Genomic DNA, 25653 nt, shown 5'->3' with positions numbered 1-25653 from the left:
CCATACAAATTTTAGAATTCTTTGTTACAGCTCTGTGAAAAAATGCTGGTGTTACTTTGATAGGGATTGCATTAGTGTGTAGATTGTTTTGGGTGGCATAGACATTTTAACAGTATTTTTTCTTCCAATTCGTGAGCATGGAATGTTTCTCTGTCTGTGTGTGTGTTGGGGGGAGGCTTCAGTTTCTTAAGTGTTCTGTAGTTTTCAGAGCACAGATCTTTTACCTCTTTGGTTAGTTTTATTGCAAGATATCTTACAGTTTTTGGTGCAGTTGTAAATAGGATCAGTTCCTTGATTTATCTTTCTACTGCTTCATTATTGGTGTGTAGAAATGCAACAGATTTCTGTACGTTGATTTTCTATCCTGCGAATTTGCTGAATTCTTATATCAGTTCTGGTAAATTTTTTTGTGGAGTCTTTCAGTTTTTCTAAATAGAGTTATCATGTCATCTGTCAAGAGTGAAAGTTTGACTTCTTCTTTGCCAGTTTGGATGCTTTTTATTTCTTTTCGTTGTCTGATTGCTAAAGCTAGGACTATGTACTATGTTGAACAACAGTGGTGAGAGTGATATCCCTGTCATGTTTCTGACCTTGAAGAGGATATTAGCTGTGGGTGTTTTGTGTATGACCTTTATGATGTTGAGATATGTTCTTTCTAACCCTACTTTCTGGAGGGTTTTTTTTGTTTTTTGTTTTAATCAGGAAAAGATGCTGTGTTTTGTCAAGTTCTTTTGCTGCATCTATTGACAGGATGATATAATTCTTATCCTTTGATTCTTATCCTTTCTTTTATTAATGTGCTGTATCACATTGATTGATTTGTGGATTTTGAACCACCCTTGCAGCCCAGGAATAAATCCCACTTGGTCATGGTGAATAATCCTTTTGATGTACTGTTGGATTCAATTGGCTAGTATCTTGTTGACAATTTTTGCATCTGTTTATCAGGGATAGTGACCTTTAATTCTCTTTTTTAATGGGGTCTTTGTCTAGTTTTGGAATCAAGGTAATGCTGGCCTTGTAGAATGAGTTTGGAAGTTTTCCTTCCATTTCTAGTTTTGGAACAGTATCAGAAGAATAGGTATTATCTCTTTAAATGTTTGGTAGAATTGCCCTGGGAAGCCATCTGGCCTGGGACTCTTATTCATTGGAAGATTTTTGGTTACTGCTTCAATTTCCTTGCAGTTATGGGTCTGTTCAGGTTTTCTATTTCTTCCTGGTTCAATTTTGGTAGTTATATGTTTCTAGGAATTCATCCATTCTGTTTCATTGATTTCTGCTCTAATCTTTATTAATTCTCTTCTCCTCCTGGGTTTAGGCTTTATTAGCTCCTCTTTCTCCATCTCTACGTGTAAAGTTAGATTGTGTATATGAGACTTTTCTTGTTCCTTGAGAAAGGCTGAATTGCTTACTGTGTACAATAGGACTGCCTTTTGCTGCATTCCAAGGGTTTTGAACAGTTGTGTTCATTTTCATTTTTTTCTATGAATTTTTAAATTCTTCTTTAATTTCTTGTTTGACCCATTCATTTATTAGTAGGATGCTCTTTACCTTCCATGGATTTGAATTCTTTTCAACTTTCCTCTTGTGCTTGAGTTCAAGTTTCAAAGCATTGTTATCTGATATTATGCAGGGAATGATCCCAATCTTTTGGCACCACTTGAGGCCCACTGTGTTTTCCATTCTGGAGAATGTTCCATGTGCACTTGTGAAGAATGTGTATTCTCTTGCTTCAGGATGGAATGCGCTGAATATACCTGTTAAGTCCATCTGGTCCAGTGTGTTATTCAAAGCCATTGTTTCCTTGTTGATCTTATGTTTAGATGATCTGTCCATTTCAGTGACAGAGGTGTTAAAGTCCCCTATCATTATTGTATTATTATTGATGTGTTTCTTTAATTTTGTTATTAATTGGAATATATAATTGGCCTCTCCCATGTTAGGGGCATAAATATTTACAATTGTTAGATCTTCTTGTTGGATAGACCCTTTGATTATGATATAGTGTCCTTCCTCATCTCTTATTACAGTCTTTGGTTTTAAATCTAATTTATCTGATATGTGTTGCCACCCTAGCTTTTTTTTTTTTTTTTTTTTTTGATAACCATTAGCATGATAAATTGTTCTCCACCTCTTCACTTTCAATCTTTGGATCTACAATGAATTTCTTGCAGATAGCATATGAATGGGCCTTACTTTTTTATCCAATCTGATACCCTGTGTCTTTTTTTTTTTAAGATTTTATTTATTTATTTCAGAGAGAGAGAGACAGAGTGAGAGAGCATGAGAGGATTGATCAGAGGGAGAAGCAGACTCCCCATGGAGCTGGGAGCCTGATGCAGGACTCGATCCCAGGACTTGGTGATCATGACCTGAGCCGAAGGCAGTCGCCCAACCAACCGAGCCACTTAGGCACCCTACCCTGTGTCTTTTGATTGGGACATTTAACCCATTTACATTCAGAGTAATTATTGGAAGATAGGAGTTTAGTGCTATTGTATCACCTGTTAAGTCACTTCTTTTATGTTGTCTTTTTACTTTATGGTCTATATTACTTTTGGGCCCTCTCTTCACTTAAAGTATCCCCTTTACTATTTCTTGTAGGGCTGACTTGTGATCACAAATTCTTTTAATTTATCTTTGTTCTGGAAGGTTTTTAATCTCTCCTATTCAGAATGACAGCCTTGATGGATAAAGTATTCTTGGCTGCATGTTTTTCTCATTTAGCACCTGAATGTATTGTGCCAGTCCTGGCCTGCCAAGTCTTTGTGGATAGGTCTTTTGCCAGTCTTATTATTTCTATCTTTGTAGGTAATGGAATTCTTGTCCTGAGCTGCTTTCAGGTTTTTCTCTTTGTGTCTGAGATTTGCAAGTTTCACTATTATATGTTGGGGTGTTTACCTATTTTTATTGATTTCGAGGGGGTTTCTCTGTGCCTCCTGGACTCGAATGCTTGTTTTCTTCCCCATGTTGGGGAAGTTCTCTGCTATAATTTGTTCCAGTATACCTCTGTCCCCTCTCTTTCTTTCCTTGTCAGTTTTTTTCCTCATGTATTTTGGAGTTTTATTGTCAGGTGACATGTATTTAGGATTGGTATGTTTTCTTGATGAACTGACCCTTTCATCATTATGAAATGTCTTTATCCATAGTTACTTTCTTTGCACTGATGCCTACATTGTCTGATAACAGTATAGCCACTCCAGCTTTATTTTTTTAACTGTGGCATAATATATCCTTTTTCATCTTTTTATTTCTAACCTACCTATGTCATTATATTTGAGGTAAATTTCTTGAGACAGCATATAGTTTAGTCATTTCTTAAATCCATTCTGATGATATGAATTTTAGTTAGTATGTTTATACATTTTACATTTAGTATCATTATTGATATATTTTGATTATAGGTCTATTATAATATATTTTTTTTAACCTCGGCTTTTTCATTCCTTTGCTTTTCCTTCCTCCTTTTAGTGTTATTCTTTTTTTTGTATTTTTCTTACTTAGTATTCTTTTTTTTTTTTTTTTTTTTTTTTTTTAAGACTTTATTTATTTATTTGACAGAGAGAAATCACAAGTAGGTAGAGAGGCAGGCAGAGAGAGAGAGAGGAGGAAGCAGGCTCCCTGCTGAGCAGAGAGCCCGATGCGGGACTCGATCCCAGGACCCTGAGATCATGACCTGAGCCGAAGGCAGCGGCTTAACCACTGAGCCACCCAGGTGCCCACTTAGTATTCTTTTTTAATAGTTTGTTTTAGTTTACTTAATTATATTTTTATTATATCTGCCTGTATAGCATTTTGACTGGTTATTCTAGGAATTTCAATATACATCTTGGCTTTACATAGTAGATGTAATTTATATGGACTAATTCAAGTGGTATGTAGAAATCTTACCACCATTTAGGTATTTTACCCCTTTCCACCTCCTTTATGCTGTTTATATATAACAAGTATATAGTTTGAGAGTTTATAATGTTATAGTTTTTGCTTTCTACCTTTAAATATATTATAAACAATTCAATAGAAGAATAGTCCCATTACAATTCCTCAGATACTGATCGTTTCTGTTACTCTTTATTTCTGATATACCAACTTTCCTTCTGGTATCCTCTCCTTTCTATCCAAAGAACTTCCTTTAGCAATTATTTTAGAGTATACCTGTTGACAATAAATTTTTTAAGTTTTCTTCATTGGGAGTGTATTTATTTTATCTTTATTCTTGAAAGATATTTTTGCTGGATGTAGAATTCTGGGTTGCTAGTTTTTTTCTTTCGGGCCTTTAAAAATTTCTTTCCACTTCCTTCTGGCTTTCATAATTTCTGATGAAAAATATGCAGTACTGGAATTGTTGTTCCTTTATAATAACATGTCATGTTTCTTTGTCTACATTTAGGATTGTTTGTCTTTAGTTTTCAAGAGGTAGATTATAATCTGTTTAGATGTTAATTTCTCTTTGCGGTTTGCTAAGGTTTTGAATCTGTAGGTTTATGTCTTTCATCAAATTTGTGCCATTTTCAGACACTGCTTCGAATACTTTTTCTGTACTGTACTCTTTCTTTTCTCCTTCTGGTACTCCCATGAAGCAAATGTTAAACCTTTTGGTATTGTCCTATATGTCCCCAAGGCTCTGTTTTTGCTTTTGTTTTCCCAGTTTTTTCTCTCTCTGTTCAGATTGGATCATTCCTATGGATCTCTCTTCAGGTTCATGTATTCTTTACTTTTATTTCTGTCCTGCTATTGAAAACAGACCTAGGGGTCTTGATATTTGGTATAAAAACCTTTGCTGAATTCCCCTGTGTTTATGCTTGCTCCACCCTCCCTTTTACCCTCCAGAAGACCCTCTGGCTTTCCAGCATGAAAAAGAGGTGTGGCTTCCTTTGTATATGGAATAGGGTGGGGTATCTGGAGATTTAATTGCTTCTTACACAGACTTTTTATCAGTGCTTTTCTTTTTGTTCCCACTTTACATTCTCATTTCCAAAAACCTTGTAGTAGCAATTTCTGAGCATTTGCCATTTTGGTATAAATTCAGGTTGCTTCTCAGTTTTTCCTGCTATAAGCTCAGGATTCTACTTTCTCAGACTTCTTAGGTTATCACTTACCTTCTTTTCTATATCCAGAATGTATGTTGTGTTTTCTTCTGGTCTAACAGTGAGTTTATATCTAAAATCTGAATATTTTGGTGATGTTTCAGGAGAGAGAGGGTAATCAATTATGTATTCAAACTGCCATCTTTACCTAGAATCCAGAAAAAAAATCGCAAAACTAAATTTTAAAATATATAGCAACTGTAAGTTAAAAGTTTTCTTTGTCTTCTGATACATTCTAGGATGAGATTCCCACTGGAATGCCATGCCTGGAATCAGTGACTATCGGTGATGATGTTTGGGATGAAAATTGGTTACCTTTGCAGGCTAAAATGGATAAAGGGGACGATGCTGCCTCCCACTTATTTGCCTCAAGCCTTGGTGGAAAGAAACCATATCCATCATGTAAAGAAATGCTGCAAAAGGTTAGATCCCTGGGAAACAACAGATCATTACTTAAAAATGGAAATGTAAATTTCTTCAAGAAATCTATACACTCTGGAATGCAAAAGGATATATCAAATGATAATTCAGAAGTATTCATTTTTTTTCCCCAAAGGTGGTAGTGATAGGGAGGAGGACAAGTTGAAACAGGGAAGAATAAATCATGGACTTATTATCCCATCTAACCTTTTAACCATTATAACTTTTGTTTTATCACTGGAATCTTAGGCCTTGGGATCTATAAAAATGCTGTTTTCAACTAATTTTATTTTTATTGTATTAGCATTGTAATATAATCTCTGGGATTCTGCATTGAGAATAGTAGCTAATATTGGCCCTAAAATATATTTAAAATATAACTTACTTCCCACTGTTTCTTAGAGGAAATAGCTATACTTAAATTGCTCCTTATTATTTATGCCATTTAAATACTAGATGATCATTTAAAGTCATCTGGCCATGAAAATAGTATTGAAGAAAATACTACAAACCACAGTTGTATTTATTTTTATGACATCTGTGTGTTCCAAGGATTCAAGATATCAGATATGGACCAATAAAACAAGGGAGGGTGGGGAAGCCTCACTGATACAGGAACTTAATAAACATATTTTCTTGTTTAATCAACTTTGCCTCCTTGCCTTTACCTTGCCCATGTTCTTCTCTGTCTGGATCACGTGGCACTATGCCTTGGTTTGTGTTTGCAATTTTTTCTCCATAGGATTGGTGCTTTTCTGGACCCAAAGATACATGGGATGATTCATGGCAGCCTTCAGGCCTTGTGAATGGAATGAAAGGAGAAGTTCAAAAACAAGAGGCATTAGATGCTCAGGAAAAAAATACTGGCACAACCAGGATTCAAAAGGTAAATGTCTAATGAATGTTACTGACAGATTCTCATGAGGAAGTGCTTTCATTTTTAGAGAGTAAAATTCTGGTTAATGATCCCACTCTAGCATTTGGTAGAATACATATACACAATGTGTAGGTTGATTTTAAAATTAATTTCAGTCAATTTATTTATCTCTTCAGAAGAAAATCCCAAGCTTAGAATTGAAAGATTGATAAAATCTCTATGTAAGAGATGTAGAAAACGGTTATTTTTATATAATTTAGCCAAAAATAAAAATAATAATTTTTTTCTTTTATGTTCCTGTAGTAGAAAGCACTAATCATGAAACAAAATATATTTGTTTTCTGTTTTTTCAAATATATTATGAGCATCATGAAATCTGGCCACCAGGCCTCTGCACTTTTATATTTTCATGTGTCACATTGAAAATAAAGGGCTCAAGACTGGGAGACTTGTTGAAAAGCAGATTTGTGGAAGAGGAGTTTTCTGAATTATATACTTCCTTCAAAATATGGTTATTTTGTATGAGAGCATTGATAAAGTATTTTATATTATATAGGATACTCTGTTCCAGAAACAGAGTCCTTAACAGCACAGATTTAGTTTTAGGGTAACACCTCAACCCATCAAAAAAACCCAGTACCCATTAGCAGTCACACCCCTTTCCCATCCTCCCACAGCCTGAGGCAGCTACTAGTCTGCTTTCTGTCTCTATAGATTTGCCTCTTTGGGGCATTTCATATAAATGTCATATAATACGTGGTCATTCGTGATTGTGTTGTTTCTTTTGCCATGCTGAGATTTTTAGTTTCATCTAGTCCCACTTATTTATTTTTGTTTTTGTTGCTTATGTTTTTGGTTTCATATCCAATAAGTGATTACCAAAACCAGTGTCCTAAAGCATCCGTCCTGTGTTTTCTTCCAGGAGATTTATAGTTTCAGGTCTTATGTTTAAGTCTTTAATCCATTTTGAGTTAGTGTTTGTGCGTACTGTAAGATAAAGGTCCAGTTTCATTCATTTGTCTGTGGATGTCCAGTTTTCCCAGCAACATGTAGTGAAGACACTGTCCTTTTGAAGAGGAAAATTACCCAGAGCAGGCCCAGGCCAAGCAGCCCCAGGGGATGGAAGTTACTAACAATAAGCTAGAGATAACCAGAAGCCCTACTGGGAGCAAGAGATAACCAGCGGCTTCGGCTTCTGCTTCTGTGAACAGGCTTCCAGCCACAGGCTCACTGCTTTACTGTTCCCGCCTAAAGCAGCCCTGTTCCCTTGTTTTAAACCTGCCTACCAGGAGTCAGCATAGCCCTTGGAACCTGACTGCCTGCAGTGCCCTATAAAAGCCCTATAATCCTGTTGACCTTGGCCCAGAACTTGGAGCACGATCTCATTTGGGTCCACTGGCGTAAAATAAATATGAGTTCTCCTCCTCGGAGTGTCAGTTGGTCTCTCACAGGTCTGATTATTTTTCCACAACACTCTCCCCATTGTGTAGCCTTGGCATCATTACCAAAGATTGGTTGACTGAATATGTGTGTTTTTATTTCGGGGCTCTCAATTTTATTCTTTTGGCCTATGTCTACTTTGTGCTAGTCCCATAATGTTTTTATTACTGGAACTTTGTAGTATATTTTGAACTCAGGAAGGGTGATTCCTCCTTCTCCCAACCCTTAAGACTATTTTGGCTATTTGGGGTCCTTTGTGGTTTCATATGAATGTTAGTATTGTTTTTCTGTTTTTGTGGAAAATGCCATTGACATTTTGATAGGAATTGCTTTGAACCTATAGATCACTTTAGGTAGTATGGAAATTTTAATAATATTAATTCTTCCAATCTGTGAGTATGGACTGTATTCCCATTTATTTATGGCTTCTTCCATCAGTGTTACATAATTTTCACCTCCTATTCTTTTTGGTATTATTGTGAATGTTATTTTTTTCTTAATTTCCTTTCCAAGTAATCTCTACACCCAGTGTGGGGCTTGAACTCACACCCTCCGAGATCTTGAGGCAACATGCTCAGCCAGCTGAGCCAGCCAGGCACTCCTTAATTTCCTTTTCAAGTAGTTCATTTAATGAACTAATTTTGTTTGTTGATAATATGAGTATTCTCCTAGTCTAGCTAAGGATTTATAAATTTTTTTATAGCTTCAAAAAAAAACTAGCTCTTATTTTCAGTGATTTTTTTTGGTGTATTTCACTTATTTTTTACTCTAATTTCTGTTATTTCACGCCTTCTGCTAACTTTAGCCTTAGTTCTTTTTTTAATTCCTTAAGATATAAAGTTGTTTGTGATTCTTCTTCTTCTTCTTCTTTTTCTTTATGTCAGTATTTACTGCTATAAACATTCTTCTTCATCTACCTTTGGCTCAGGTTGTGATCCTGGGGTCCTGGGATTGGGCCTTGCACTGGGCTTCCTGCTCAGCTCTCTCTGCCCCTTCCCCCTTTTATGCTCCCTGCCCCCCCAAAGAAATAAAGTCTTTTTTTTTTTTTTAATTTTTATTTATTTATTTGACAGACAGAGATCACAAGCAGGCAGAGAGGCAGGCAGAGAGAGAGAGAGGAGGAAGCAGGCTCCCCGCTGAGCAGAGAGCCCGATGTGGGACTCGATCCCAGGACCCTGGGATCACGACCCGAGCCGAAGGCAGCGGCTTAACCCACTGAGCCACCCAGGCGCCCCCAAAGAAATAAAGTCTTAAAAAAAAATTCCACTTAGTTCTCATTTTGCTGTATCCCATTGATGAAGTTCTAGAATATAAGTTTGGTTCAGTGGGGTGAGGTCCGGAGCTGATGACCAAGGAAGAATTCTTGGAGACATCTTTGGTGCAAAATGGTGGTTTATTAAAGCATGGGACAGGACCTGTGGGCAGGAAGAGCTGCTGCCCTAGGGTTGTGAGAGATGGTAGGTTATGTACCATGGGGGTGGGGGAAGTAAGGAAAAGGGAGGCTTCAAAGAACTTTCATATGCTAAAGAGGACCTACAACATACCAAGATACCTGATACCAGAGGCCTTGCCATTGCCAAGGTTGTTTTGCCCTGTAGCAAAATATTAACATTAAGATGGGTGGGAGATTCCTAAAGAATGTCATAATATGTCCCACCCAGGAGTCTGGGTGGGGGGAGGTTGTAGGGTGCCAGCCTTTTGCTTTGTCCTCAGCCAGCCTTCTGTTTCCTCATCACCATTAATTTTGGTATGCTGTTTTCATTTGTTTCAGGATATTTTCTAGCTTCTCTTTGATTTCTGTTTTGACCCATTGGCTGTTCAGGAATATATTGTTTAATTTCCCAGGTTTCCAAATTTAATCTTTGTTTTTGATGGATATTTTCCCTGAGTATTGAATTTTCGGGTGTTACTTTTTTTTCTCAGCCTTTGAAGTTGTCCTTCCATTATGTTCTGGCTTCTGTTGAATTGTCAGCTGTCAGGTATCATTGCTCTGTTGATAGTGATGTCTTTTTTCTCTGGCTTCTTTTAAGATTTTTCTGTCTTTTGCTTTAAGCTCTTTGATACTGATATATCTAGATATAATTTCCATTGGGTTTACTCTACTTGTGTTTCACTGAGCTTATTGAATAAGAAGATTGATGCCCTTCATCAGTTTTATAAAATAGTGCTTTTCCCTCATTATCGCCCTCCTATTGGCTTTCCAGTTATCCGTGTGTTAGCACTTTGGCTGAGTCCCACATGCCTCTTGGGCTCTTTTCTCATGTTTACATTCTTTTATCTTTTCTTCTCTTTTCTTTTTTCTCAGTTTGGAGATTTTTCTATTGATTCTTCTGGAATACTGGTCCTCTCATCTGCGGATCCATTCTGCTGCTAAACCTACACATTGAATTCTTACTTCAAACCTTTTTCCTTTCAGTTCTATAATGCCAATTTGATTCTTTTTTTTTTTTTTTTAATTTGGATTCTCTGTTTTAATTCTCCATATTTTCATCAATTTTTTTTTTTTAAAGATTTTATTTATTTATTTGACAGAGGAAGATCACAAGTAGGCAGAGAGGCAGGCAGAGAGAGAGAGGAGGAAGCAGGCTCCCCGCTGAGCAGAGAGCCTGATGCGGGACTCGATCCCAGGACCCTGAGATCATGACCTGAGCCGAAGGCAGCGGCTTAACCCACTGAGCCACCCAGGCGCCCCAATTTTTTATGTCACTTCCTCTACATTCTTGATCATGCTAATTGTAGTTATTTTAAAGTTTTTTTCTAGATAATGCCAATATCCAAATCAACTTTGGGTATGTTTTCGACCCCCTGTCCCCCCATCCTGTTTTTGGCAGGGGGCAGAGGGTGGAGAAAGTGGGAAGCATTCCTTATGATTTTTTAAAAATTGAATATTGGACATAATGGATAAAAAAATTAGAGAGGTTCTGGGTGAGTTCCCTTCCTCCGAGGCTGATTGAGATGTCCTGTGGCTGGCAGGTAGCACCCAGTCACTATAACACACACACTGGGGTTTGGCTTTAGACTTTGTTAGGACTGCTGTATTTCACTTTTGTCCTTACTCCTTAGATGTGGCTGTTACTCCTGATGGGGGATCCTTTGGGGATCTCAGCTGAAAACCCTTGGTGGGGCTCAGACTCCATCCCCTGAGTCCTCAGCTTTATAATGTGTAATTTATATTCCATATAGTTACCCATCTAAATTATACAGTTTAATGGCTTTAGTATATTCACTAGTCCATTCGCTTATTGTATATTCATCCCACAAGCAGTTGTAAAACGTTTTCATTATCCCCCCAAAGAAACCCTGCATCTGTTAGCTGACACCCTACCCCATGTCTTCCAGATAACCACTCATCTACTATCTCTCTCCATTGATTTGCAACATTTCATGTAATTAGGATCAGTACAGTCTGTGACCTTTTGTGTCTGGCTTCCTAACATCATAATCTCAAGGTTGACCATGTATCAGTACTTTATTTCTTTTCATGGCTGAATAATCCATTGTATGGATAGACCACAATTTGTTTATCCATTCGTCAGTTGATGGACATTTGAGTTGTTTTGTTTTTTGCTATTATGAATAATGCTGCTGTGACATTCATGTACATGTTTTTATGTAGAAGTGTTTTAAATTTTACGAGGGTATATACCTAGGAGTGGAATTGCTGGGTCATATGGTAACTCTTTATTTAATGTTTTGAGGAATTGCCAGACTTTCCTAAACAGACATTCCCACCAGCCATATAAGATTGTCCCAATTTGGGGCACCTGGGTGGCTCAGTGGGTTAAAGCCTCTGCCTTCGGCTCAGGTCATGATCTCAGGGTCCTGGGATCGAGCCCCGCATTGGGCTCTCTGCTCAGTGGGGAGCCTGCTTCCTTCCTCTCTCTGCCTGCCTCTCTGCCTACTTGTGATTTCTCTCTGTCAAATAGATAAATAAATTATTAAAAAAAAAAGATTGTCCCAATTTATCTACATCTTTGCCAGTACTTGTTATTCTATTTTTTGTTTTTTAAAATCATAGCCAACCTAATGGGTGTGAAGTTGTATGTTATTGTGGTTTGAGGCTGTGCTTTTGATTATGTATGTTAAACATGTTTCTTGAAAATCTGTCATTTACCTCTAGTTCCATGAGGTGAATTTTCAGATAACTATGATGGAGGCAGTCATTGATAACTACAGAGAACTAAAGCTGGTAGAACAATGCTTCTCAAAGTACAATGTGCCTACACATCCCCTAAGAATCTTGTGAAGCTGCAGGATCTGACTGAGCAAATTTGAGATGTGGACCTAGGTTCTGCATGTCTGGCAAGCCCCAGGTGGTGCTGCTGGTTGGCAAACCCGGCTTTGGGTAGCAAGGCTGGAAAACACTCTTTGAGAAAGAACCTTGATTGTCAAATAAGTGCTCAAGTTGATTTGCAGGCATTTGCTTTCAGAGTGTCTTTACAAATTTTGAAAGCATTCACCTGTGTTTGTTTGTTTGTTTTCAGAATACGCTATCAGAATGCATTTTAAAAATGCATCTTTCTTCAAAGTCATACTTACAAGGAAAAAAGGATATAGCCTTAAAAATTTGTTTCTGATTTAAATTTTTGTTAAACTACTGATGTGTAAAAAACACTTGGTCTGGTTGGTCTGCAGTCTATGGCTTAGCCTCACCGCAGGCTAAAATTTACTAGGTGGGCACAAGGTACATTTTTGGAGCCTGTTTGTCCATCTGCAAAGACCAATTTAGGTAGTGATTTTTCCAGCTCGGAAAGTTTATTGTATTAATATTCATCTACATACCTTTGGAGCTTTATTTAAAGAACTCACCAATGGGGCGCTTGGGTGGCTCAGTGGGTTAAGCCTCTGCCTTTGGCTCAGGTCATGATCTCAGGGTCCTGGGATCGAGCCCTGGATTGGGCTCTCTGCTCAGTGGAGAGCCTGCTTTCCCCTCCCTCTGCCTGCCTATCTGCCTACTTGTGATCTCTCTGTCAAATAAATAAAATTAAAAACAAAAAAACTCACTAATGCTTAGCCTCATTCTGAGAATAAATTTACAGGGTAACTAAAGCACACATGAATTGTATAAGCCAAGTAACAATTTGAATCTGGATCTTTAATTTCCTGAAGTAGCATATTGTGTGGCCAATATAGCTATCTGGAATGTGAATTTCACTCTTGCTGTCAAAAAAGGCTACACACATAGCCCTTTATATATTGCATAATTGTATAACCACATTCATGCCAGCCATGTTTGAAAATGAGCAGGGGTTTTTGTTGTTGTTGTTGTGGAACAAAAAAGAAATGGCAACTGATATGAAATGTCTACTATATAGGATCCTGAAGAACAGACAAAGCTACCTTTTCTGTTTGTGTAATTACTGGTTCATTTCACTCAGGGCAAATCCTAGACTCTCAGCCTTTATAGGTGGGGTAGGGCTGGCTTTAGTCATATTAATGCCAGTTACCATCACAGAAGATAAATGCTAAATTACCGTAGATCGTATCTGCTTTAGCAATGACTGTATGGTAGGATATCGGATCTCATGGTTAAAATTTGATATTCCATTCAGTTAAGTCCAGTTTCGTCTCCATATGGGACGTTCATCTTTTTCTCTAAAATCCTGGTTCTTAATATTCCATTTGTCTCTTTTAAGGAGCCTTCCTTTAACTACTTTATGTTCTAGTGTGTTCACACTGCGGAATGCGGGAACGCCTCCGTTCATGGCTGGCTGCAGGACCCACACTGTTTTCCCATCTGAGGGCTGTGAACTTAGGGACAGGTATCCTGTCTTACTGGGAGATAGTGAGAACATGGACTGGGCTGAGTTACCATCTCTGCTTTGTCACCTGCTGGTTGACACTGGATAACTTCGCCTCTTGTGAAAAGTGTTCTGTTAAGTGAAAGGGCCCCTAGCGAGGACGACAGAACCCTGGAGTTAGAGCGGTCGGTCGTCCCGAGGTTGAAATGAGGAAGCATGTGTAGGGAACCTAGCAGTGTGCCAGCCAGTGTGCTGCCTTTGCTCACGTTTCCTGCCACCCTGCTGCAGCTCTGTGCGGCAGCTTTCAGCACCGTGTTTGCTCGTAATGTAGGTCCAGTAAATGCTTCTCGAATTAAGTTGATGGCCATTAAGTTAGAAAAGGACTTGGGTTTTTTTTTTTTTTTTTAAGAGAGGAACTAGGTTCTTGAAAGGGAGTAATGGTGTTCTATGTGAAAAAAGTATGTCTTGTCTATACAACTAAGGAACTGAAACAGGGTTAATTCTTCTGTTATACTAACAACTGCTTTTCATGCTTTTGCCCAACTTTTCTCATACGGCAGCAGCCAAACATAGAGAATTCTTCAGATTCTTCCACATTGCCCAAATTGGAGGAGTTCTACATCTCTCTGATCCAGTCGCAGCAGTCAGTAAAAGGGAGCCAGCCCGAGCCCAGCAGCGTTCAGACTCAGGCAACGCCAATCCAGCTCTCCGCGGCAACCCTCAGTGCAATTCCCATGGCACTTGATTCTGCAGAAAAAAATTCTGCTTCAGGTAGCTTTACACGTAATTGACAAATACAGTGGTGTGTCATCTTGCTGAAAACCTTCATTTATCTTCTTCGGAACATAACTTGAAAAATTGCTGACTTTAGCATTTGTCTCACGTCCTTACTGGGTTCTGTTGTTCCCTTCTGTTTTGCTACTCCTCTCTCTCTCTCTCTCTCTTTTTTTTTTTTTTAAAGATTTTATTTATTTATTTGACAGAGAGAAATCACAAGTACACTGAGAGGCAGGCAGAGAGAGAGAGAAGGAAGCAGGCTCCCTGCCGAGCAGAGAGCCCGATGCGGGACTCGATCCCAGGACCCTGAGATCATGACCTGAGCCGAAGGCAGCGGCTTAACACACTGAGCCACCCACGCGCCCTCTCTCTCTTTTTTTAAAAAGCAGTTTGGTTGGGGGAAGTTTGTTTTACAAACAATAGAACTTGCCAGTTTTTAAGTATTCTGTGAGTTTTGACACTTGTGTACAGTCTTATAACCACCACAGTCGTGACATAGAACAACGCCACCAGTTATTTGATCCCTCTGCGGTCATTCTCTTCCCTTGCTTCCTGGTTCCCAGCATGTTCCTTTTTTCTTTTCTGGAATTTCATAAGAAGAGAGTCCTGCATTACACAGTTTTTAAGTATGATCTTTTTTCCTGAGCATGACGTTTTAGAGATTGATTTATGTTGTTGCTAGTTTCAAAAGTTTGTTCTTATTTTTTGCTGAGTGGTATCCAGTTGTATGGACATCTGTTCATCAGATGAACAGATTTGGGCCATTATGAATAAAACTGCTGTGAACATTCACATACAGCTCTTTGTGTAGACATATTCAGTACATACCAAGGAGTAAAATTGTTTAGTCATGTGATCACTGCATGATTAACATTTTAAGAACTGCCAAAAAGTTTTCCAAAGTGGCTCTTCCATTTTTTATTCACACCAATAATACATGAAATCTGATTGCTCCATCTCCTTTTATTGTCACTGATGCTATCTATCGATCTTTTAAAATCTTGCTATTCTGGTGTGTGTGTAGTGGTATCTTATTGTGGTTTTAATTTATATTTCCTTGTTTGCCAGTGATGTTGACCATCTTTTTATGTGCTTATATGCAATCTGTAGATCTTCTTTAGTGAATTACATGTTCAAATATTTGCTCATTTTTATTGGATTATAATCTTTTTATTCTTTATTCTGGACACAAAAGCTTTGTCAGATATATACAGCTATATGTATGTGATACATATATCACAAATATTCTCAAGCATGTGACTTCCTTAACAGCATATTTGAAAGAGCAAAAGTTGTCATTTTGGTGAGGTCTGATGGATTTTTTTCTTAATATGAAGTTTGTATTTTTGTGTCCTGTTTAGAAATCTTTCTTAACCCAAGTAACTGATTTGTTCATTTTCTTATGAAAAGTCTTGTAGTTTTAGTTGTTAAAATTAGGTCTGTGATCCAATTTGTTGATTTTTGAGTTACGGTTTGTGTTAATATAATGGTGTGATGTAAGGATCAGTGTTTATTTTGATTACATTTAATATTCAGTTGATCTAGCACAATTTGTTACAAGCCTTTTTTAAGGGGCGCCTGGGTGGCTCAGTGGGTTAAGCCGCTGCCTTCGGCTCAGGTCATGATCTCAGAGTCCTGGGATTGAGTCCCACATCGGGCTCTCTGCTCAGCAGAGAGCCTGCTTCCCTCTCTCTCTCTCTGGCTCCCTCTCCGTCTACTTGTGTGATTTCTCTCTGTCAAATTAATAAATTTAAAAAAATCTTTAAAAAAAAAAAGCCTTTTTTAAACTGCCTAGATATAAAAATCTTAAAAAAAATAATAAACTACCTAGATATCTTTGTCAGAAGTCAGTAGGCTGTATATGTGAGGGTCTATTTCTGGACTTCCTATTGTGTTTTAGTGGTTTATGGGGCTTTATACCACTGCCTTGATTAGTGGGGATTTATATCTTGAAATTGTACAATTTTGTTCTTTTTCAAATTGTTTTGGCTATTTTAGGTCATTTTCCATATGAATTGTAGAATCAACATAAATTTGCACAAAACCTAAAATGTTTATTGGGATTTTTTTCATGCACTGTAATATTAGTTTCAGGTGTACAGTATAGTGGTTCAGCAATTCTGTACATCACCCAGTCCTCATCACCACAAGTGCTTCCTTAATCCCCACCCCCCACTTCCTTAAACCCCACCCCCTTCAGCCCCTCCCCCCACTTTTGGTAATCAGTTCTTTTTTTTTTTTCCAAGTTTTTATTAAATTCCAGTATAGTTAATATACAGTATAATACTAGTTTCAGGTGTACAATTCAGTGATTCAGCACTTCCATACCTCACCCATTGCTCATCACAAGTATACTCCTTAATTTCCATCACATCCCCCCACCCATCTCCCCTCTGGTTACCATCAGTTTGTTCTCTATAGTTAAAAGTCTATTTCTTGGTTTGCATCTCTCTTTTCTCTCCCATGCTCATTTGTTTTAATTCTCAAACTTCATATAGGAGTGAATCGTATGCTGTATGTCTTTCTCCTACAGACTTATTTTACTTTGCATAATACTCTCAAGCTCTATGTCATCACAAATGGCAAGCTTTCATTCTTTTTTATGGCTGAGTAGTAGTGCATTGTATATATGTTCCACCTCTTTATCTTTTCATCAGTCCATGGACACTTGGGCTGTTTCCATAATTTGGCTATTGTTGATAATGCTATTATAAACATCAGGGTGCATGTATCCTTTTGAGTTTGTATTTTTGTATTCTTTGGGTAAATATTTAGTACTATAATTGTTGGATCATAGAGTAGTTCTATTTTTAACTTTTGAAGAACTGCCATACAGTTCTCTGGAGTGGCTGCCTCAGTTTGCATTTCCACCAATAGTGCAAGAGGGTTCCCCTTTCTCCACATTCTTAACAACACCTGTTGTTTGTGTATTGTTGATTTTAGTCATTTTGACAGGTGCAAGATGATATTGCATTGTAATTTTTTTCTTTAAGATTTTGTTTATTTGACAGAGATCACAAGTAGACAGAGAGGCAGGCAGAGAGAGGAAGGGAAGCAAGCTCCCCATGAGCAGGGAGCCCGATGCGGGACTCGATCCCAGGACCCTGGGATCATGACCTGAGCTGAAGGCAGGGGCTTTAACCCCCTGAACCACCCAGGCGCCCCAAGCATTATAGTTTTGATATACATTTCCTTGATGTTCAGTGATAATGAGCATCTTTTCATGTGTCATCTGTATGTCTTCTTTGGAAAATGTCTATTCATGTCTTCTGCCCATTTTTTAAAAAAGATTTATTTGACAGACAGTGAGAGAGGGAACACAAGCAGGGGGAGTGGGAAAGGGAGAAGCAGGCTTCCCACTAAGCAGGGATCCTGATGCGGGGTTCAATCCCAGGACCTGAGCAGAAGGTAGATGCTTAAAGATTGAGTTACCCAAACACCCCTTCCCATTTAGATTATCTGTTTTTTGGATGCTGAGTTGTATAAGTTCTTTTTATATTTTGGATACTAATCCTTTATCAGAGATGTCATTTGCAAATATCATCTCCCATTCCATAGGTTGCCTTTTAGTTTTGTTGCTTATACCTTTGCTGTGCAGGAGCTTTTTATTTTGAAGTCCCAATAGTTTATTTTTGCTTTTGTTTCCCTTGCCTGAGGAGACATATCTAGAAAGAAGTTGCTATGGCTGATCTCAGAGATTACTACATGTGTTCTTATCTACGTAGATTTCTAGCTGCCTCTTCTCTGGTACCTTCCTCCCACAAATTCCAGAACCTTGGCCTTTTTTTTTTTTTAAGATTTTATTTATTCACTTGACAGACAGAGATCACAAGTAGGCAGAGAGAGAGGAAGGGAAGAAGGCTCCCCACTGAGCAGAGAGCCCAAAGTGGGGCTCGATCCCAGGACCCTGAGATCATAACCCGAGCCGAAGGCAGATGCTTTAACCACTGAGCCGAAGACAGAGGCTTTAACCCACTGAGCCACCCAGGTGCCCCCACCTTGGCCTTCTTGAATTCCAAGCTCAGTCTTTTCAACCCAGTAAGATCTCCAGGCTCAGTTTTGATTCTCCGTTCTTGTACTGAAGCCTAGAAACTATTTCAGCAGGAGCGAAGGCCCTTGTAGAGCTCACTTTGTTTCCTTTCTCTTAGGGATCACTATCTTGCATGCTTATTGTTCAGTATATGAATCTGCTGCCGCTTCATACATTTTGTCCAACTCTCCAGTTATTTAAAGCAGGAGAGATTTTTTTCAATCACTGTTGAGTTAATGTCATAACTGGAAGCAGAAGTTTTGCTACTCTTTTAAATTCTTTGATCATATGTCCCTGTTTTCATATATTTGTACCTTTTAAAACCTGAGCTCACCAAAATTGTGTAAAACCACTTATTTTATTAGAACTCACCAGCAATTTTCCTCTCTAGTGGGCATTAATTATAACTTTTGATCAGAGTTTTACCTTTTGGAATACCTGTCAAATTCTCCTTGAATATAATTCATCACAAATGCATAGAACATATACCACCTGCTGCTCTGTTAGTTGCTAAAAATGTAAAGATGAATAATGTACTGGATTATGCTGGTGTTTTCTCTAGATTTTTTTGAGGTCTAGAGCAGTACTTTTCAAAATGTAATCATATTCACACCAGTCTGTGAAGTCTTTGCTTAGATAGGCAACACATTAGCACATTATTTAGCTCACCTGGCTTTTTTTTTTTTTTTTTTTTTTAAACTAAAGCAGAATTTTCTTGAAAAAAGCAGTGTGTTTGCTTAGATGCTTGCAAAAGCTCCTCTCATTGTAGGCAGGTAATAAAGAGTTCACAGACCAGTCACTTTGGTCACCGTGGTCTAGAGTATATGTATTCCCTTCCTTGGCTATTTGGAATTTTTGGCACTAATTCTAAGGAATTTATTTTATGTCTGATAACTGGTTTTTGGAACTTCTTACAAACATCTTGGTCAGTTTTGTTTTTACACTGATATAGACTCAAACTGAAACCACTTTGGCAATAGAAAACACCTCTGGGACGCCATTGTGCTTACTGCTGTAAATAGGGGAGCTTAAGGACTCATCTCTGGAATTAGAATTATATCCAATTTATTTTTATGACATCCTAGAAAGAAATTTTCCCTTCCCTGTTCATAAGTACATTTTCCCCTCTCCCCACCCCCATCCTGACAAGGATTTATTTCTACTCAGTTCCCCTTTTTCATTTCTTTCTATTTATTGACTGGTTTCTGAGTCTTATCCTCTCTAATTATAACAGTGGATGTCAGCCTCTATAGAAAATGATTGTCACACACATTAGGAAACATCTAGAATGGGAAAGAGAAGGCAATGAGTGTGAGAACCCCTTGAAAAAACTTGTATGTTCTTTCTTTTTCAGTGGAGGACTCTTCAGAGAGCTTGAAGAACGATTTCTCTAGTAGCCGTGCTATTACAGTGTTCAAAGACAAGAGTCATGAAGCCATGCACCAGCTCTCTTTGATCTTGTCTCCTGAGCACCAGATTTCCCAGAAGCTCTACATTCCTCGGAGCACAGCCACTGCTGCCTTGGGAGCTGCGGCACGGTTGGCCACCTCCAGGAGCCTCTTACACTGGTACCCTAGTGTGAAAAGAATGGAAGCATGAGGGAGTGAGTAGGGGAGAAAATAATAAGCCAGGTGCGTTAGGACTTGGTGATTTCCCAAGGCCAAAATATGGAGGAGGAGGTATTGAGACAAAACACTATTTTGATGGTTGATGCCTTTGTCTTTCTTTGTGACCGTATGTTAGCTTTGTTTTGCTAACAGTCCACTTTGCTGTGTAAGTATTGATATTCAATGTTAGTTTTAATTTTTATTGATGATGTTTCTTATTCCGCATAGTTTTGTTCATCTTGACAGAGTGGTTTAAAGGCATTTTTATTTTTTGTTGCTTTTGTGTATGTGTGTTTCTGTAAATGTTTTTCTTGTACATATCATGACTGATAAATGAAAGCTGAAAAACTAATGTTTTGCGATCCATATTTAGTAAGACAAAAATTATCTCAGATTCTTATGTCCAGAAAAAGGATGTCTGAATTGTAAGGCTGCTTTTTCTTTCTCATTTGAAATTTTCTTTATCATAGAGATAATGCAGGACTCCAATTCTACATTATTTATTTGAAACGCTAGGATCAGTGAGAAAATACACATTCTGAAGCTGTGGTCATGTAAACACTTCCACATTTAAAAGATTTAAGTTCTCTTTCAGTACAGGCAGTTTCCTGAAGACCTCTAACAAAATTCCAGAGACTGGTTGCTCAAACTTGGCCGTGCCGTCTCTCTCGGCCTCACAGTTCCAGGAGCTTCAGCATTGAAGCATCTGTGGGACATGGTGTTCTCTGAAGTCAAACTGTGTGAGTATGAACCATCAAGTATAAATAAGAGACCGAAAGGTGAAATTAAAGAATATGAATGGTACTAATTTAAATTATTTGTGGTAAAGTACCAGACCTATCCCCAAGTTTTAAAAAATCCAATACAGAAGCATTTCTTGAAGTAAAACCCTAGAAAGAGCTGCAAATTACTGGTGTGCTGAATATAAGTCGATTCTCACCTTCTGGGCCCCTCCTCTACCACCTCCTGTTTCAGCATTACATGGCAGAGCTGGCCCTACTTCCTTCTCTCTTTCTACAATAAGGAATTTCTCCTCTTCTCAACCACTTAATCACTCAACTACTTAAAATGTCCACTGAGGAAGGGAATGAGATGAAATAAATATGAAGTACATTTAAATTTAGACTATTACTGATTGAAACTTCTTTCTTAGAATTAAGAAATCATGAAACAAAGTTAAACCCTAAGTCTCTGAATACTGACGGTTTTGGTTTAAAAACTTTAGAGGAAACATGTTTAATGGCAACACAATTTAAAAATCCAGATTCACCTTAAATTCCAATGTATCTGTGAGAACGATATTCTAATTGAGCAAAAATAAAGGAATCTGGAAATATCACTGATAGTTGATCCAACAGAAAGAACAGGTTTCCATTTGGGTTTTTGTGAGTTTGTATCAGACATCTTGATTGGAGAAGAGAGAAAGTTACACAGAGTTATATGGAGAGTTAAATATCATATGACAGTTAAATATCACTTATGATACTCTAATTATGATATGAACTGGAAAAGTTCTGTTTTTCATGTAGGTTTAGGTAATTATCCACAATTTGTTTCTAAAGAAAATTTATTTTGGAATTATGCTACTTAGACTCCTTCCTTTAAAGAAACCAAGTTTGAATAATATGCTTCACTTCTCCAGATGGGCAGTCATTGCATTTGGGACAAAGTGAATCTGGTAGTATTTACATATTTAGTAGGTCATCGTATAACTCTGTGTAATAGCATGAGCTACCAGGACGAACTCTGCCAGTGCTCGGTGACCTGACAGCAAGTAATTTTACACATTGCCAGTTAGATGGGGTTATGGAATCAGTGTGCTAATAAGGCTCTTTGTAATCCCATCCATTTGCAAATGGCCAAATAGAGAATCATTTTAGACAGAGGCATCTTTCAAACTAATGAGTGTCAATACACTTTGAAAGAAGCTTATTTAGAAATTAATAGTTAACATCCTGAGTGAGCAGAGTGTAGAATGAACCTCTGAGAGGTTTGGACATATTTTGACTACTTGGTTTTGACTAAGATTCCCAATCTGCCAAATTGTTTACCTGCCTTCTCCCATAAGGTGGGTTTTGCTTGGCAGTTAACTGAAATAGCCCAAAGCATCATTTAAAAAAAAAAAGTACTAGATCATTTGATTCTGAGTAAATAGATTCATGTATATGGGCAGGAATAGCAATAAGAAATGTTAAAAATATAGGTAGATGTTCTGTAGTTTAGGGTTAAGTTAATTATATCTTATTGTCTAAAGGATGGGTTGACATATATTATACTTAGAACAGTCCTGCTCACCATAGAAGTAATGGAGTTCCCTAAGAAGTGTTGATTATCAAGTTTGAGCTTCAAGTGCTTGAGAGGGATGGAGATGAGAATGTAAAAGAAAATCCTAGTTATAAACTCTTTAGGGATGGAAGAGGGAGTAGCTTTACTAACAGCCACTGGGGCTTTAAATCTAGTGACTCAGCCAATACCCATCTCCCATCTAAGAACACACCATGGGATATCAAAAGAGGGGCCCTTCCAGCTGCAGTCAGCTATGCCTGTACCCACCATCTGACTCTCACACATCTGAGATACCAGTTGCCCATTTCAAGGTGTGGGGATAACTCGAAGCTTCTGCCTTTAGACAGGCTCCATCCAACCTGAAGACTTAGAATTACAGTGTTAATCTAAAGGGGACCTTAGATGAAGAAATTTGAAGACTAGAAAGACTGACCCATCTATGGTCACATGCCTTAAATTCCCTTCTCTGCTGACTCCTAACTCAGCACCCTTTCCACAGGAAAATACTGCAATTCTGTCTTGAGTAGTTTAAATGATTTGGTGCCAGAAGACATAGTTCGGCAGATAAGTCCAAAAGAATGGTGGTTCTGATAGCTGGGCAAACCCCTGGTGTTGGAGGGGAAAGAGATTGATTTATAGGATCTTGTATTCTTAAATGTGGCTAGCTTAAATAATAATAGTGGGCCAATTCCGTGGTTAAAGAATCTGAATGATGTACAGGACATGGTAAGGGATGAGAAACCAACATCTTATAGAGCAGTCTTTCTGAAGCTTCCTACTGACATTTATACAGGTGTAGCAAGACTTTTCTAACCAATTTTTTATCTCTTTTCAGAATTAAATTCATCTTATTTATATGTACAGTGTTGTGGACAGCATTATTCATAATTTTGCGGGAGCCATCACTAAGACATTTAAAAATTTTGATTTCCTGGAGCCTGTTCTGATCTTGACATTTTCCAAGATGCCAGCAAACGTGCATAACAACTCAGTCTGCTTATATTCTTATATTCTTATAGCCCTATTCCTAACAATTAGATGTTATTTGTCTCTTTTAGTCATTCACCAGTCAACCTAGGAAGTTCTTGGTGTCATTAGCTTATTGGATCCAGAATACTTTAAATTCTGCTCTTTTTAACCAGATAGACAAATTATTTTAACTTCTCAGTCAAGGTCTTCTCTAACATTTAGAATCACAATTGATTTGTGTGCCACTTTTCACATGAAATTGAGTGTTGGACCCACTTCAAACCTGAGTGGAGAATTTATTCAGAACTAAAATTTCTTGGTTATAAGCATAGTTTTCAGGAAATGCTTTTAGCTTTCTGTTCAGTATAAACTTTGTTTTATATTTTGGTTAAAATTTAAAAAGTTTTTAATTTATAGAAAAATGTTTATAAGAAATAATGTTTACTTGATTGTTACATCTTTGTGCAATTTAGATAAATAATTTGATGAGGAAACCAAGCTTAGGATTCTTTCTCTGCTCTCTAAACTTTTGTTATGGGACTAATGGGAAGTTATTGGGATCAAAGAATTATGATGGGCCTAATGTTTAGAGTTTGTAACAGCATCTTATTTGATTTATATATTTGTGAAGCTGGAATTTGTTTTGTCAAAAAATGTCAAGGTGTTTTTTTGTAACTAGTTTTTATTGTGATGGTTCTGCTGGAAGGAACACTTCGCTTAAGTATGTGACCCAAAGAACTTAGTTGACTAAGTTGTGCAGACAGAGGTTTGACACTCTTCTTGGCTAAAATATTTGTCTTCATTTTTGGCATGACCTTTTTATTCTTGACCTTTGTAAATGTTTGCTCTGTTGTAGGTAAATACTTTATTCCATGAAGTTGGAGTTCACACCAGAGCCATGTCTTAAGTAGCTGACCGCCACATTTTAGACTTGTTTTATTTATCTTGCTAATAGCAACTTGTCAAACCCTTCTCAGCCATGTTCCAGTGTCTTAAGTTCTCTTCTGAGACTTTCCCCACACAGACTAGCAAGCCTGCTCTCCACTTGCCGCTGTATTTCAGTGTTTTCTCAACTGTTCACTTGATTGCCCGAGTCCCCATTCAGAGCCTTCATTTGCTGTAGTAGCTCTTCTGCCGGGAGCTGAACCTATTTCTAGGCGATTCTCAAACTCCCTTCAGGTGGTTTGGTCAAACTTACCCTTAATCTGTCATTCCACAAGACAGTAAATAGACAGCAAAGTCAGCTCAGTTCATTTCTTACTGCAACAAATGACTCCCTGACTAAAGTATTCTGCTACTGCAGTTGTCACTCATGTGAAAAATCTCTTCTGATACCATATATAGGAAAATACCCATCAGCTAAGAGAGACTGTGTGTGTACCAGGATATCGACTATGAGGCAAAGAGTATCCTCACAGGATGTTCCCTATTTCTTGCCCATGATATGTGTCTTCCCTTTTGCTTGGAAGGATGAAACTTAAAACATACATGATATGGGCCAGAGTCAAAAGTTTACCCCTTCTTTTCTGAATTTTAAAAATAAGAACATTTCTGTACTGATCTGGAGTAAGAAAGTTAAATTGGAAGTAGGGGGGGTGGAACATTTGGCTATAATTAAGTGATAGCATCCTTTCCGCACTTCACGTTTTAGGCAGTGGAGCATCTGTTTAGGATCAGCTAGAATGTGATCTTTCAAAACCTTTTCTACAATTGATGTTGATTTATTTTTGTTAAACTTTCTAGATGCAGAAACATAACTCCACCAGCACTTTTTGGTCTTTATGTCGTTTTTGCTTGGAATTGACTTTATCCAGATTCATGAGGCTCAGCAAAGTTGTTGCAAAACCTTAAGAGCAAAATGGCGAGTTTTTCAACAAAAACCAAATCAGGTGTAGCAAACATCAGTGTAGTTAAGTATCCGTAAACCTGCCTTCTGTATTGGCTTTGCTTAGGATCTTTTTGGATTTACAGAGTCATTCAATACTGGGGAGTCAACTTGTATCGAATCTAGAGTTCTGTGGAATTTTTGTTGTTTGGCTAAGTTGAAAGAAATAGGAGCTCACTGATACTACCTTGTCCTTGTCATAAGCATGGAATACTTTTGAGCCTTAGCCTTATTAAAGACCATTTGTTTGAACAACTTGGTAGAATCGTCTGTCTGACATGAATATGATGTCTGAGAATTTCCAGGTTCTATATGCAATGGACTGGTAATCCCTGACCTTTCATGGAGTCATTAACGTTATTTTAAATGTCAAATAGTAAGGGCAGTTCTCCTGAGAAAGCGCACATTCATACAAAACTGTTTCCTAATTTCTAGGAGTCCATGCCCCCTGGAACCTACCTTACACTTTCTTGAATAGGAGGAGTTTGGAAAGTTCACCCTCCTTCACCTCCACTGTCCCCCCAGCCATTCACT

At 37.8% G+C, this 25653-nt stretch overlaps 1 protein-coding gene across 1 annotated transcript in view; it reads left to right on the top strand.

Annotated features, from left to right (window-relative positions):
• The window catches only part of TDRD5 (tudor domain containing 5), a 102473-nt gene extending 77096 nt beyond the window's left edge, over positions 1-25377 (top strand). The window contains exons 15-18 of the mRNA XM_059145842.1: positions 5327-5509; positions 6250-6393; positions 14126-14336; positions 19727-25377. Of these exons, the coding sequence (XP_059001825.1) occupies positions 5327-5509; positions 6250-6393; positions 14126-14336; positions 19727-19971 (783 nt within the window). The 3' untranslated portion in view covers positions 19972-25377. The remainder of the gene's footprint in view (positions 1-5326; positions 5510-6249; positions 6394-14125; positions 14337-19726) is intronic.
• The last annotated feature ends 276 nt before the right edge of the window (positions 25378-25653 follow it).

This window comes from Mustela lutreola, chromosome 14, assembly GCF_030435805.1.
Source record: "Mustela lutreola isolate mMusLut2 chromosome 14, mMusLut2.pri, whole genome shotgun sequence".
Classification (NCBI taxonomy): domain Eukaryota; kingdom Metazoa; phylum Chordata; class Mammalia; order Carnivora; family Mustelidae; genus Mustela; species Mustela lutreola.
Note: the sequence above shows the minus strand (reverse complement) of the source record. Positions and strands in the feature narration are given on the sequence as shown.